General features: G+C 34.3%; 1 protein-coding gene and 1 long non-coding RNA gene across 3 annotated transcripts in view; one reads left to right on the forward strand and one right to left on the reverse strand.

The window, feature by feature from the left end:
• The window catches only part of LOC149781291 (tumor necrosis factor receptor superfamily member 11B-like), a 57,347-nt gene extending 48,348 nt beyond the window's left edge, over positions 1–8,999 (forward strand). For both annotated transcript variants that reach the window (XM_089935378.1, XM_089935377.1), the window contains one exon: positions 6,223–8,999. In XM_089935378.1, coding sequence (XP_089791504.1) covers positions 6,223–6,249 — 27 coding nt within the window. In that variant the 3' untranslated portion in view covers positions 6,250–8,999. The remainder of the gene's footprint in view (positions 1–6,222) is intronic.
• LOC149781292 (uncharacterized) lies at positions 1,972–6,216 on the reverse strand. Its single transcript, XR_016414668.1, has 3 exons — positions 4,535–6,216; positions 3,817–3,913; positions 1,972–2,959 (listed from the first exon to the last, which is right to left on the reverse strand). It is a non-coding gene; the product is annotated as an uncharacterized LOC149781292 (long non-coding RNA).
• Positions 9,000–14,140: the final 5,141 nt, after the last annotated feature.

The raw sequence follows: 14,140 nt of genomic DNA on the forward strand, positions 1-14,140 counted from the left end.
GAAAATGAAGCACTTTGACCTACTTCATTATTGTTCTGGCTAAAACTTTTGAACCACTGAAGATATTTTCATTAAACTTTATCCAAATATAAATCATGACAAGGTGCTGTGTCATGTATCACAGTCATACCCCCCACATTAGATCAAGGTAATGAAAAATTCAACTTTGTGACCCATTTCATTCTTTGGGCGTAACTTATGAATGAATTTTGGTATTTTTGTGAATCTGTACTGGAATGTACAGTATGCTGGACATTGTGTTCATGTTACACTGGTATGGCTACATCAAGGCCATAAGGACAGTTAAAAAAATGTAACTGTGACTGGTTTCCTTGTCTGTACCACAACCTTTGAACCATGAAAGATCTTTATGTGATACTTGACCAGGATTTAGTTGTAGACTGTCACATACTGCAGTTGTGACCCCTACCTCTAATATCAAAGTCATAGCAAGGGAATTTGTAACTCTGTGACTTGCTTCTGACCCTTGCCTCTATGAATAAAGTCCTTGCATTTAGAATTATTAACTCTGTGACTTGCTTCTGTTTGATCTTTTTCTGTTTTGGGGTATGACATTTTGAACTACACCAAATATTATTACAAAACTTTACAAAGCTATACATCATAACTGGACTGTGCATCAGAGACATGATAGTCTGTGTTCCTAGGTCAAAGGTCAGTTCATGCATGGGAAAAAGACACAAAATGAACATACCCTGTGCCACATGCAAAACTCTTGTTGTTTAAAATATTGCTTTCAACAAAGTTGAAACACGAATGATTCTGCACATCAACTTATACATTATTGAAACAAGAGGATGAGGTGAGCAGCTGTTTAAAAAAATCCCAGAAACTCAGTCAGTTACTTATTGGATGGAACCATTCATAATGCTGTCTCACCTTGTATATGTTAATGTGGTGTTTCAATGACTGAGGTTGTTATCCTGCTGGAAACTGAATATTATGGATACTTAAATTGTCATGTAATTGGTATGTAGCTTAATTAAGTTAAAGTTCAATGCCATGCCCACACTATGTTTAGCATGAAGTTACTGCTAACCTAGTTGTTTGGCAGATTTTGAGGTTTTGTTTAACATGGTAATTTTGAAGAAATGCCCAGCCCAGTCATTTTCTACTGATTAAGAAATCGATGTCATAAAATGTCATTCAGAGTGTATGTATTTGGTGCAATAACTGTTTAGAAATCACATGAAACAATGCAAAGTAAAACAAAACATAATGCACAAAAATGTAAGCTAAGTGCTAGTCTATTTAAGCACCTGAAGCACCTGCTTATATAACTCCCCGGCTGTACTTTTTCCATCGTATACTCTGGAAAAGGATGGAATACGATGGAAAAACATGAAAAACCCTGGAAAACGATGGAAAAATGAAATATTCTGCAGAATTTAGCATGGAAACCCTGGACATTGTGCATGGAAAATGCTGGACATGCCTGGAAAATGCTGGACATTTTGGACTTTGAAATTTTTCAGCATGGAAAACCCTGGAAAACGATGGATATTTTGGACTTTGATTTTTTTCAGCATGGAAAACGCTGGAAAATGATGGACATTTTGGACTCTGATTTTTTTCCAGCATGGAAAACCCTGGAAAAGCATGGACAGTTTAGACTTAGAATTTTTTGGATAAATTTCAGCATGGAAAACCCTGGAAAAGGATGGACAGTTTGGACTTAGAATTTTTTGGATAAATTTCAGCATGGAAAACCCTGGAAAAGGACTTAGTCAATTTTCAAGATTGGTACTAAGAATTATTTTAATTACCTAAAGAAAGAGCAATCGTGACTAAACTGCGGTGTAACACAGATTTTTTAACTTGAAACTAAACTATTATTTCAAACCTATGATAAATATATACTGAGAAATAGAGGACACAAGTCAAATAATCAAACTAAACCATACACACACACACACTTGACCCCTGCTTTAAAAAGACAAACCACAAGTGTTGAAGTAGTACATCATTTATTGTATGTACCACATATGTAATTAAATGTTCATTATCAAAAGAACATCACTATACAAAAATGTTGGTGTAACACAAACTATACATGTATGAAAAGATATCCTGAAAAATTAGTTAAATCCTGACCAGAAAATATCTGGTGCATATAAAATCATAAATATGTCCAAATCTGTTCACCACACGAGCTTGACACTACAGTGTATAAGTATGAAATTCTGCTGTGCAATGGTGAGAGCCATTTTAGTCCTTTTCATGATGACGGGGGAGAACAGTACCATAAATGGCATTTCCAATTTCAACAACAATAATAGGTTCTCGAAGACACTCGATCCTATTTTTGATGACGAAAGGAAGTCTTCTTTCTTGTCAGAGCCAACTTCATTCATGAGAGATGTTTGCTCATAATTATTAGTTACGTACACCCATACAGCCCCGAGTTTCACACATTTCTTCTTTATCGGAGTACAATTTTTTGCAGATCTCACAATAAAAATTGTATTTGAGATACTCCTTACTGAATTCACATTTTTCCTTCAAATCTTTGACAATTGTCAATCCTGTGTTTGTTGAAGGAAGATGCAACTGAATTAAGTCCAAAAAGTCACATATTTAGCATCTGACAAATTATGTCTTGTTGGCAAAGCCCCAAGGACAATAACATGTTCAGACTTTGTGATTTCACAACAATATATATCTTGTTATGGGGCTATGACATAAAGTGGGGGATCTGTGACATGGGATGGGTAAGACTGAGTTGCTTCATTCACCTGATGATACTGTTCATCATCTGAACTTGATTAAAACTCTATACTTTCTTCTGAGTCAGATGAAAAACTCATGTCACTGTCACCATATCTAGTTGGTTCATCTGTTGATATTCTCATTATATTTGAAGAGTTAGTATTATGTACAGTCACCAATTTCATAATCTCCAAGACCAACAGAACTGGATTCACCTAGATCAACAACACTGTAATGAGAAGTACAAATTTTAGTGAACATTTATAATTCATATTAAAATCTTAACATTCAAACATTATTGTTTTGTTGTGGGAATTGAATATGTACAGTTAATATTACACTGTTACAGTAGTTTAGTTCGACAAATCCAATGTTAATGCATGCATCATTTAAACATGGGTAATGCAAACATGATACACAATGAATGCATGTAAATGACAAGTAATTGATACACAATAATATACTCAATCATACAAAGTAATTGTGATACAACATACACTTCATAAATTTATGTGATGTTTTCAGAAAAACAACTCAAGTTTCATAACGTTTTAGGGCATTATAAGAAAATGAAAGTAAAAATTATATTTAACTTTATAAATAATTAAAAACTGAAGTATGACAATGCATAACAATAAATTATTATATCTTGTTCTGCAAGAATCATTACTGATCAGATATTTCCTGGAATTTCTGTAATTGGCTGATTTGGTTGTATATGGTGTACATTGTGCATATATTGTGTATGGTGTGTTGGATAACCCATACAGAGTGAATGTTCTGTTCAAACACGCACATTGAATATTCTGTCTGTAAATACTGAATGATTTCACCATATACTCAGAATTTGTTGAACTCTGAAAATTCCACTTAGTGTTGTGTAGTGAAATTTGTTTATTCCTTAAATTATTGATATGGTAATGAAACTGTGTTTAAGATATGAGCCATGTTAAGCTGTGAATGTGCTAGGTAAGAACAAATGTATAAAGAATAATGCTTATCTTCACACAAATAAACAATGTTGTGGGAGACAGCTGCAGACATTATTTAAAATGTAAAAAAACTCTCTATTACTCCTGGAATTACCATTGTTTTCTCTTCCTCCAGTACATGGTGCTTTTAGGAATGGACTTTGTGGAATTAACTTCAAACTGCTTATATATTTTGTCCTGAACGCAAGTACCTGTAATACACAAACAGCATTAAAACGTTTACAGACTGTACAGTCAGACTGATTAAAACATTAACATATCGTTCAAAAATCATCTTCATGGTAAAACTTGTGTAAATTTTAATCTTGCTAAGATTAATATGAAATTTTTCAAAATTTCTTTTTCCAGGGCTTAAGTTACTTAAGTTATGATTTTACTTATATATGTAGCAGTCTGAAAATTTAGCAGTAACCTAAAGACCTTTTTGGACTAGATCTACAAATACTCAAGAAATTCACAACTTTATCATAATACCAGAGCAGTCCCTGTTTGGGCTTACATGCATCACTGGAGTTAACATTTCCAAGACTGACAATTACAAGGTTATGGCTGTTAAAATAAAATTGCACAAATTAGGTTGCTTTGAAAGTTATATACATACATATTGAAAAACAAAAATACCTACTCTAATTTTAAAACTGGTGCAAGAGGAAACTTGTTTTTGACCTTGTATATCTTTTCACATTTATTGAAATACTTGCTTACAATTTAATTACCAGTCATACATATATAGTGTTGGGCGGTTGATCATATAGTCAGTTTATACTTGGGCAAACAAGATAAAGTCGAGACTCCGTTTATTTTATACTCACCTATAATATTTGGGTGTCCAGTTTGTGTTGTCTTTCCATTTGTGTTCCACACCTCGACACGATATTGCCGCTTGGTCATAAACTTTGTCTTCTAAAACCACTTTACTGTAAACCGATCATTCCCCAACATATCCAAATCAGGGTGTTGGTATCCGATGTATACATATTAACTCTTTAGATAAATCATAAATCAAAAGAGAACAAAATGTCTGATTTTTCTGTCAAGGTGGCAGGGACCAGTTTCGTATATTGGCCCCTGGCAAATTTCTTAACTTCAGGCTATGGTGTGACTTTTTCAGCTATTATTGTTTACTATTTATAGATATGGACATATTTGTGAACTAGGTGTTTTGGGCTTGTGTTGTTCTTGAAATTGATGTCAGGCATGTACACCTTCCATAGTTGCTCTACAGTATGTTGATAGTGAAATACCAATAGTTGGCTAGGAAGAAGAGCTAGCCTCCCATAGCAGTAGACACGTGAGTTCAAGGCAAGCCGAGTATCTCAAAAACGGCTTGGATGACAACTATTCTGAATTGCATCAAACTATTTAGTAGACAATGTTTTTCAAAATTTTCATCCAGGGAAAGGGCTTGCGTTTGCACTGTGAGCACTACATGCTGTCAAAAATGGCATTTGGATGTGAAAAATGCAGGTATAAAATAGGGGTTGGGGTGCATAAACCTCTTCTGCTATGAACTGCCATTGACTTCTCTGGTCAAGTGAATACTATTCTTATGCTTTGTTTTAATATAGGTATCTAAAAATATGGACCTTTTTGACCTCACTTGTGTATTTGATTTTTTATGATTTTTTATACTAGGTCGCTGATTGCGGCATTAAATTTGTACATAAAAACTGAACCCTGCCACCTTAAGGAAAATTGATCATTTTTTGATGGTGCAGTCAGCCACATCTATTATACTTTTCTGTTTCTTTGTGTATATTTAAATAATTTTTATGCATTAGCTTTATTATATCTCCTTCCTTTTTCCATATATTACTTAGTGTTGTATGTGATGTTCTTTGGAGAGGGAGGTAACTGTGTTTTGTACCTCCATGTGAGAACTGTTTACATCATGACAAAATAGCATATTTTGGATATAACTTACTAAATATGGGAACAAAATGGTAACCATAATGTATTGTCTTGCACTTTCTGTAGCTGTCAAGGTTTTGCACCTCTATTTTTATGAATACTATTCACATTTCAATACAGACACACCTAAACAATTGCATAGCATGTCAACATGTATTCTTTAAAGTAATTTAACTCCACAGGAGCAGATAGAATTCAGAGGAATCATACATAAACATACTGTTGTGAATATTGAATGTCACCAGTGGAACGGTCTTAGAAATCATGATGCATATGGCATATTACTTGCTATATTTTGGTGAGAAGAATGAAAGTTTTAGCACACCGACATAGTTTCTACCTTCATGACCCCACTCTGAAGTTGACATAAGAGATTCATATCTCACACTTGGGTGATAATAGAAAATGTTTCAGTGTTATGTATATATCTTGAAATTTCTAGGTTCAGTTAACAAAGGGGGAAAAGCTTAAAATTAAGTGGCAGCTTCATGCATTTGACAATGCACATACAGTTTCTCCTCTGAAAGTCTTATGTTTTCACTGAATGTTAAAAGTACATCAATATCACTTGTTTCTTTTCTTTTTGCAGGTGTCAGTTTGCATAGTAAGAGATTAGGATTAATCGGTTAGTCATGCTGAAAGAAACAATAGCTTCAATCTCATCCAGATACTCATTCTGATCTAAGTGCACAAGAGAGTGACTTTGACGGATAGACTTAGCTTCTGCAGGAGTTGTTTTTTTATGGTACGTGCTTATCAAAAGCCAAGCTGGTGATATGCTTTTTACCTTTAACTGGATTTTCCACTATAAATATTTGTTCTATACCTTATCTTATTATTTACTATGATTTTGTAAACTCCAGAAAACATTAAAGTCAGTTGTAAGTAAATTGGTGTCTGAGAAGAAATTTCTCTGTTAAACTGTATTGAGTAATTTGTATATGTATGGTCAATTTCATTGGCTATGTATCAATGAATTTATTTGATATGTCACTCTTTGTAAGTTTTAGGGTCCTACACATCAGTATATCAATATTCCAGCATTGTCTAATGTTAATTGATTAAACTTTGACTTTTCCAGACTAGCTAGACTTGTGTTGCGATTACCCTCCCCCCACAATATGCACTGACACAACACTGATGTTGTTATTAGCATCTCCAGAATGATAATGAAAAGTTAGGAACCACTTCTTTTATATCAGTCTAAGAGTACTTCTAAAGCACATGATTTACTTAAATGTGTGATTTCTTTAAGTTTGCTAGAAGAGTTTAGAGAAACTTTTCACTTCTGTCACTGACACCTAACATAGCATTTCTGTTATTCCCTCCTAAAATTTATAACTTCCAGATCTCTTCTTGACATTCATGAAACATTGTAAAGGAATTTTGATTTTGTACTGATGCTATGGTGGTAAACAAAGACCAAGCACACTGTAGGTTGCAAACAATTTGAAATCTTTCAAGAAATGCAGTCAGTCATAATTCACAATGTAAATAATGCAGTGCTTTTTGCCGCAAAAGGTAACTTTTCTAAAAGCATAATACCATTTTCCTTTATACCATTGTACTAGATCATGTCTAAATATGTGATATGTACACAACTTTTGACATAAACCATTTTTAGCCAAATTCTTAAGGTGGCAGGGTCCAGTTTCGTATATTGGCCCCTGGCAAATTTCTTAACTTCAGGCTATGGTGTGACTTTTTCAGCTATTATTGTTTACTATTTATAGATATGGATATATATGTGAACTAGGTGTTTTGGGCTTGTGTTGTTCTTGAAATTGATGTCAGGCATGTACACCTTCCATAGTTGCTCTGCAGTATGTTGATAGTGAAATACCAATAGTTGGCTAGGAAGAAGAGCTAGCCTTCCATAGCAGTAGACACGTGGGTTCAAGGCAAGCCTAGTATCTCAAAAACGGCTTGGATGACAACTATTCTGAATTGCATCAAACTATTTAGTAGACAATGTTTTTCAAAATTTTCATCCAGGGAAAGGGCTTGCGTTTGCACTGTGAGCACTACATGCTGTCAAAAATGGCATTTGGATGTGAAAAATGCAGGTATAAAATAGGGGTTGGGGTGCATAAACCTCTTCTGCTATGAACTGCCATCGACTTCTCTGGTCAAGTGAATACTATTCTTATGCTTTGTTTTAATATAGGTATCTAAAAATATGGGCCTTTTTGACCTCACTTGTGTATTTGATTTTTTATGATTTTTTTATACTAGGTCGCTGATTGCGGCATTAAATTTGTACATAAAAACTGGACCCTGCCCCCCAAGTATTCGCCTTCATGTATCGGAGTCACGTTTTTGTCACGCAGAAATAGCCGCGGTTGTTCCGTATGATGATGGCTGATGAAGATGACTATGATGGGATATAAAATTATGAACTTATTTTTTTTAACCAATTACTAGATTGAAAAAGCCGGCATATTTCGATTTCATACGTTAGAACCAAATTTTCTGTAAAAAAGAAAAAAAAGAAAGAAAAAAAACGTTTCTGTAAATTTTGGTTCCAAATTTGGCACCGTAAAACAAGTTGGATAACCAGTCTAGAATTTGGGCGCAATTTTCGATTGGAGTATCATTGAAATTGTACAATATAAAATATCCCAAGATTTTAAGATGACCACTGAACCAGAAATATCCCTGGTTATATGGGTGAATCAACGTTCAGGGAGGCATAATCTGTATGGCTGATGTACACTCGCCACGAAAAGAAATGAAGGAATATCGCACGGGAGAGAAAGTGATGGCGGTTTATCGTGGATTCAAGGATACCATGAGTGTATTATTGCGAAAATTGCAGGTAAGTCATTACTCAGTCCAAATGTAGCAAAATTATTGTACGGCCGCCAAGTACCTTAGCTGCAAAAGACTTCGCGTGACGTAAATTTACGGAAAGCTATTACGAAATATATCCTATGGAACAATTTCTCTTTTTTTATGCTGTTTGAAGACATAAATTAAACATCAAACTTGTAAGGATATTGAAAGGTATGTGTTATGTTTTAAGCTTTGTTTACATAATTGGCAACATTTTTTACTTATTCTAATGCACAATGACCAGTCATCTCATGGCTGTCTTTCAAAAAGTTGGTACATGCCGGCCTTGCGAATATACATTTCCAAATTGTAAATTTCACTTTAAATTTTATTCAGCCATGATATTATTAATGATCTGACTGGTATTTGTATTTTTTACATTTTCGTTATTATTTTCCAGACAATGTGCTATTTGTAGCAATAAGTTATATTTGTTTTAATTAATTTTAGACTGTGACTCAGAAATATATCGGTAGATCTCTTTTCCAGTTAATCTTCAATTCAGATTATGGCTTGTTTTTTTCTATCCAATTTATATACAGCCATTTCAGTAATATTTAATAGTAGCTTACTGTATAATTAATAAGAATGTACAGTTGTAAACTGTTGGAAATGATTATCAATTTTCCTCACCAAAAATACTTGTTTAGTCTGTGTCCTTTAATTTCAGAAAAAAAAGTTGCAAGGCACAGTTATGTAAACAACTTGATGGCGACAGCTTCACTGAAATTCTTCAATCTTTTAATTTGAATTAAGCATGCGAGAGGTAATACTACATTTGTTTCAAATTCAAATGTCTAGAACATTAGCTGTAACCTGGAGTTGTGTCTGTAGATAAGTAAATATATCAGAAACTTAGTGCATATGAATCATCATGGTGAAAATTTGGATTAAAATTTTTTTCACACCCAGCATGAGGCAGAAATATGTGAAATTTTGGATTTTAACAAAGCTGCTATTCAGAATGCTGTACAATTCTGGTGAATATACATGTATTGGCAAGACACTAACTGGGGCAAGAGCCAATAATAAGTACACACAAGGCCACCTCTCCAAGACCAGTCCAGAATTCAAATAATTTATGGTATATTTTAAATTATTAACCATGCGTTTTAAACTTTGTTAAACAATGACAAAATATATGCCAAATTGTAACAAATTTTTTTTATGCACTAAGGCTGGAACATTATTGTGAAATTTAAACATATGCACAACTACTACTTGAAACATTATAGTGTAGACAGGCAATATTCAAATGGACAATGTAAATCAACTTTCAGTTTAAATGGTATAATCACAACTGCATGTATATGGTGGCCAGTTTGTGTGTGCGTGATTCAGATGTTTAGTAACGTAGCTTTAACAAATATTTAGTCACATCGCTATGATGTCTGCAGTGTGGCAATTTATAGTGATGTCTAGCACTGGGGTATCATGCCACAGACATGTAGCATAATGTCTCCCACCCAGTCACATTATCTTGACACCAGGTTGACCAGTCCTAACACTAACCTCTTAACCGTTTACCTTATAGAGCATAGTTACAAAGTGCAGCATGCTATAAATAGAGCACCTGTTACCTATTCGACTCCATACGCATAGGCCTGCCTGTCAACTGTTAAGCAATGTAGTGTATTTTACGTTAAACAGCAATTATAACCATTTTACATTTTTGGTACACATCTATTATGTGTGGAAAAATTTAAGATTAAACTCTGATTGTTATAGCTGCATAATTATTTTTCACTGAAGAATTTTTTACATGCTTTAAAATCTTGAGAGGACTCATTCACCGTCATGTCAGTGAGGCCGCGTGACCAATCGTAGCTGCCATTTCTCATACTTGAAATTTACAATTTGTCGTCTGCATCTACATCACTAAGTCATCTGAATTTGATAATTTATAAAAACTAATTGCTGCCTACATCAATATCAGAGCCTTTACCTAAGTTATTGAATCTTTCGTAGTTGTGATTCTAATCGTGAAAACTTAGTAAGTACTGAATTAAATCCGCGACCTCCACTTTGGAGAGTGGAGATTATGACCCAGTTACTTTAAATAGCAGATATCGACAAGGGCATAAACAGTGACCATGTGATCTGATGTAATTGTCATTCACAGAAATGAATGTGGTATCTAAATGGGGGTTTTCCCCAAAGGTGGCGCTATGAAAACCGGCTTAAAATGGCTGATGTTTACAGTATGCGTCAAAAGGTGCTTCCATGTGAATGGAGTAGAGGCGTCAAAAGATGCTTGCATGAGGTAAAGGGTTAATGCTGAGAACCAGGTGAGGCAGCTAATAGTACCATTTTTTAAATAAGTCTTTGGTATGACCAGTTAAGGGTTCAAACCTGTGACCTCTCACACCCATAGCAGGCGCTCTAACTACTTAGACTTAGGCCACAGGAGCAGTTAGGTAGCCAGTTTAATTTGTGATGGAAACCACAGGTTTTTAAGCCTATTAAGTTAGTCATCAAGCCAAGTGCCTCATTACATTTACCAACCTCAGGGATTGTAAAAGTACTGTAATTGCATGAAATGTTTCAGGCATAACTCTCATTCTCTCACTCCCTCTCTCTCTCTCTCTCTCTCTCTATATATATATATATATATATATATATATATATATATATATATGGGATTGAAATAAATTTGAAATCTTGCTTGATTCTATTCATTAATATACAATGATTTGTATTTCAGAAATCATCAAGGAGAAGTATGACTTTGGGGGAGGTGATGGCGAGGCAGAAGCTTTGCAATTTGGTTAAACCATCAAGAGTACCATCACTTCCACAGACTCCAGTGGTGACAACAGAAAAATAAGAAATATGGTAAATGAACTATGAAACAACACGTGTAAAAAAAATATTTTAAATTTTTTTAATTAAAATTGGGATAGAAATTAGCGTGAATTTCTGTTATTTTGTTGTTAAGATTGCTTCAGAATAAATTCAAACTATAACTAGAGTAAGAGAACATATTTTTAGAAACTCGGATGATGTTAAGGAGCCAGTAATCTGGATTTTATGACACACCAGTAGAAGTGTAGCGACATTTATGACAACTTAAGCCATGTTGTCTACTGAATACTAGTGCACAACCTATTAAGCTACCAGTGACAAGTATAGTTTTTAATTTTTATTCCCTTGTTTAAAAGTCACTAAACATCACAGTCAATACAAGGAGTTGGTTGGGGTAATTTGGATCATGTTCTTCTTGAAATTATCATCAAATAAAAGTTGCATCACTGTTAAAAAATCTCGTTTTCATAAAATATTTCAACAATTTTCAGCTAAATTTTAGTGTTGTCCAGGGTTTTCCAGCCTACCCTGGATAAAGACTGGAATATTAGTCCAAATGCTCCAGCATTTTCCATGCTAGAATTGTCCAGGGTTTTCCAGCCTACCCTGGACATAGCCTGGAATATAGTCCAAATACTCCAGCGTTTTCCATGCTAGAATTGTCCAGGGTTTTCCAGCCTACCCTGGACAGAGGCTGGAATATTAGTCCAAATACTCCAGCATTTTCCATGCTATAATTGTCCAGGGTTTTCCAGCCTACCCTGGACATAGGCTGGAATATTAGTCCAAATACTCCAGCGTTTTCCATGCTAGAATTTTCCAGCGTTTTCCATGCTAGAATTGTTCAGGGTTTTCCATCGTTTTTCATGGAATATGATGGACATTCTACAACCGGGTCTACATCATTTGTTGAAATGATGGTGGATATCAGGAAAAGAAACAATTTTTATTTGTTTGATTCACTGAGCTGATTTTAGGTATATGATTAGTCAGATACAAATGTTGACATTTTGACAATTTTGCAGAAAAGTAAGCCCAATATTCAGATCCAAAATTGAAAGAAATGTTACATTTACCAGGAAAGTCTTGCATCATAGTTAATTTATATGACAATGTTCTCATTACTTACTGATATCAAGTGACATGGGATTATATGACAATGTTCTCATTACTTACTGATCTCAAGTGACATAGGATTATATGACAATGTTCTCATGACTTACTGATCTCAAATGACATGGGATTATATGACAATGTTCTCATTACTTACTGATCTCAAGTGACATGAGATTATATGACAATGTTCTCATGACTTACTGATCTCAAGCGACATGGGATTATATGACAATGTTCTCATTACTTACTGATCTCAAGTGACATGGGATTATATGACAATGTTCTCAAGACTTACTGATCTCAAGTGACATGTAATTATATGACAATATTCTCATGACTTACTGATCTCAAATGACATGTTATTATATGACAATGTTCTCATGACTTACTGATCTCGAGTGACATGTGATTATATGACAATGTTCTCATGACTTACTGATCTCAAGTGACATGTGATTATATGACAATGTTCTCATGACTTACTGATCTCAAGTGACATGGAATATAGATTCTTTATAGTCATTTATTCCAATTGACGTGATTTATATTCTTCTACAAAACTGGCAAAGTATCCAAATTTTTGTATCTAATCAGTGACTCTAATATGTTCTCCAAACCCAATAGTCTTTGAGAAATTGGCAGTTGTTATCATGAACAAGCTTTTATTTGCCTTATAATTGCATATGCAGACACAAAACACACACATACATGAACACAATGTGACAAACACAAATGTAAACAACTTATAGTATAAATTTCAAGAGGAAATCAAGCCTTCTATGGTATGGCATACAACTTGAATCTTTACATATATAAAAAATTCAAATCATATGGAAAATAACAGTCCTTTTAAGTGCACAAGATCCAGCAAGGGATCACGTGTGTCAGGGATTGATTAAGATAAATGAAATAAACTGACAAAGAACAGTGCAAAACTTAAGTATCTAACTTGCCAATCACTAACCAAGACCACCCTGCTAAATCTGTGGTGACAAAAGGTGCAGAACTCGCCAACATATGACAGAGACCAGCACATTTTCTAGCACAGCAATTAGGGGAAAACTGAATGAACATACATGGTTTAAACAAAACATGCAAAACAGAGAATGTAATGTACCTCATCACATGTAGGATCTGTAGTCTTCAAAGCTACACGAAAGGATCAACCTTCATAGATCTGATTGGATGACAAAGAAGCTGTACAGAAGTCCAGTCACAGAACACTTCTCCTCTCATGGCCATACTTTCATTGATATAACACTTGTCGCAGTTGCTCACAACCCCAACTGGAGCTCTGAAACCTGGAAAGAAAAGGAATCTTTCTGCATACACCACCTTAGAACATCGGAACCAAGCAGTTTAAACCAAGAAGACTAGAAAAAGACAGCCATGCACCAATACAATCATCTTTTTACAGCAGACACATTTTCATTTAAATAATTCTCTAAATTTGATTATTAGTCTCCCAATAGCCATTAATTACTAATATAACAATGAAATATCTGGGATATAATTTGCGCTGACATAAATATACATAAAATAACAGATGGCAATGTGGATCATTGATTTCTACATCAGTATCAAATATTTTTCAGCATCTGCTAAATTAAGTATTGAAGTAAGCTACTGTTTGTTGAAACACAACAAAATTTCAAGCTTTTATTCCCATAGAAATAGTAAAGTTTTTAACCTCAATTATTTTTTGTTTTTGTTTGTCTTGTCTCTGTTTTGTATTTGCCTTTGAAAAAGAC

The sequence above is a fragment of the Sinohyriopsis cumingii genome, chromosome 15, assembly GCF_028554795.1.
Source record: "Sinohyriopsis cumingii isolate HCF-2022 chromosome 15, ASM2855479v2, whole genome shotgun sequence".
Taxonomy (NCBI): domain Eukaryota; kingdom Metazoa; phylum Mollusca; class Bivalvia; order Unionida; family Unionidae; genus Sinohyriopsis; species Sinohyriopsis cumingii.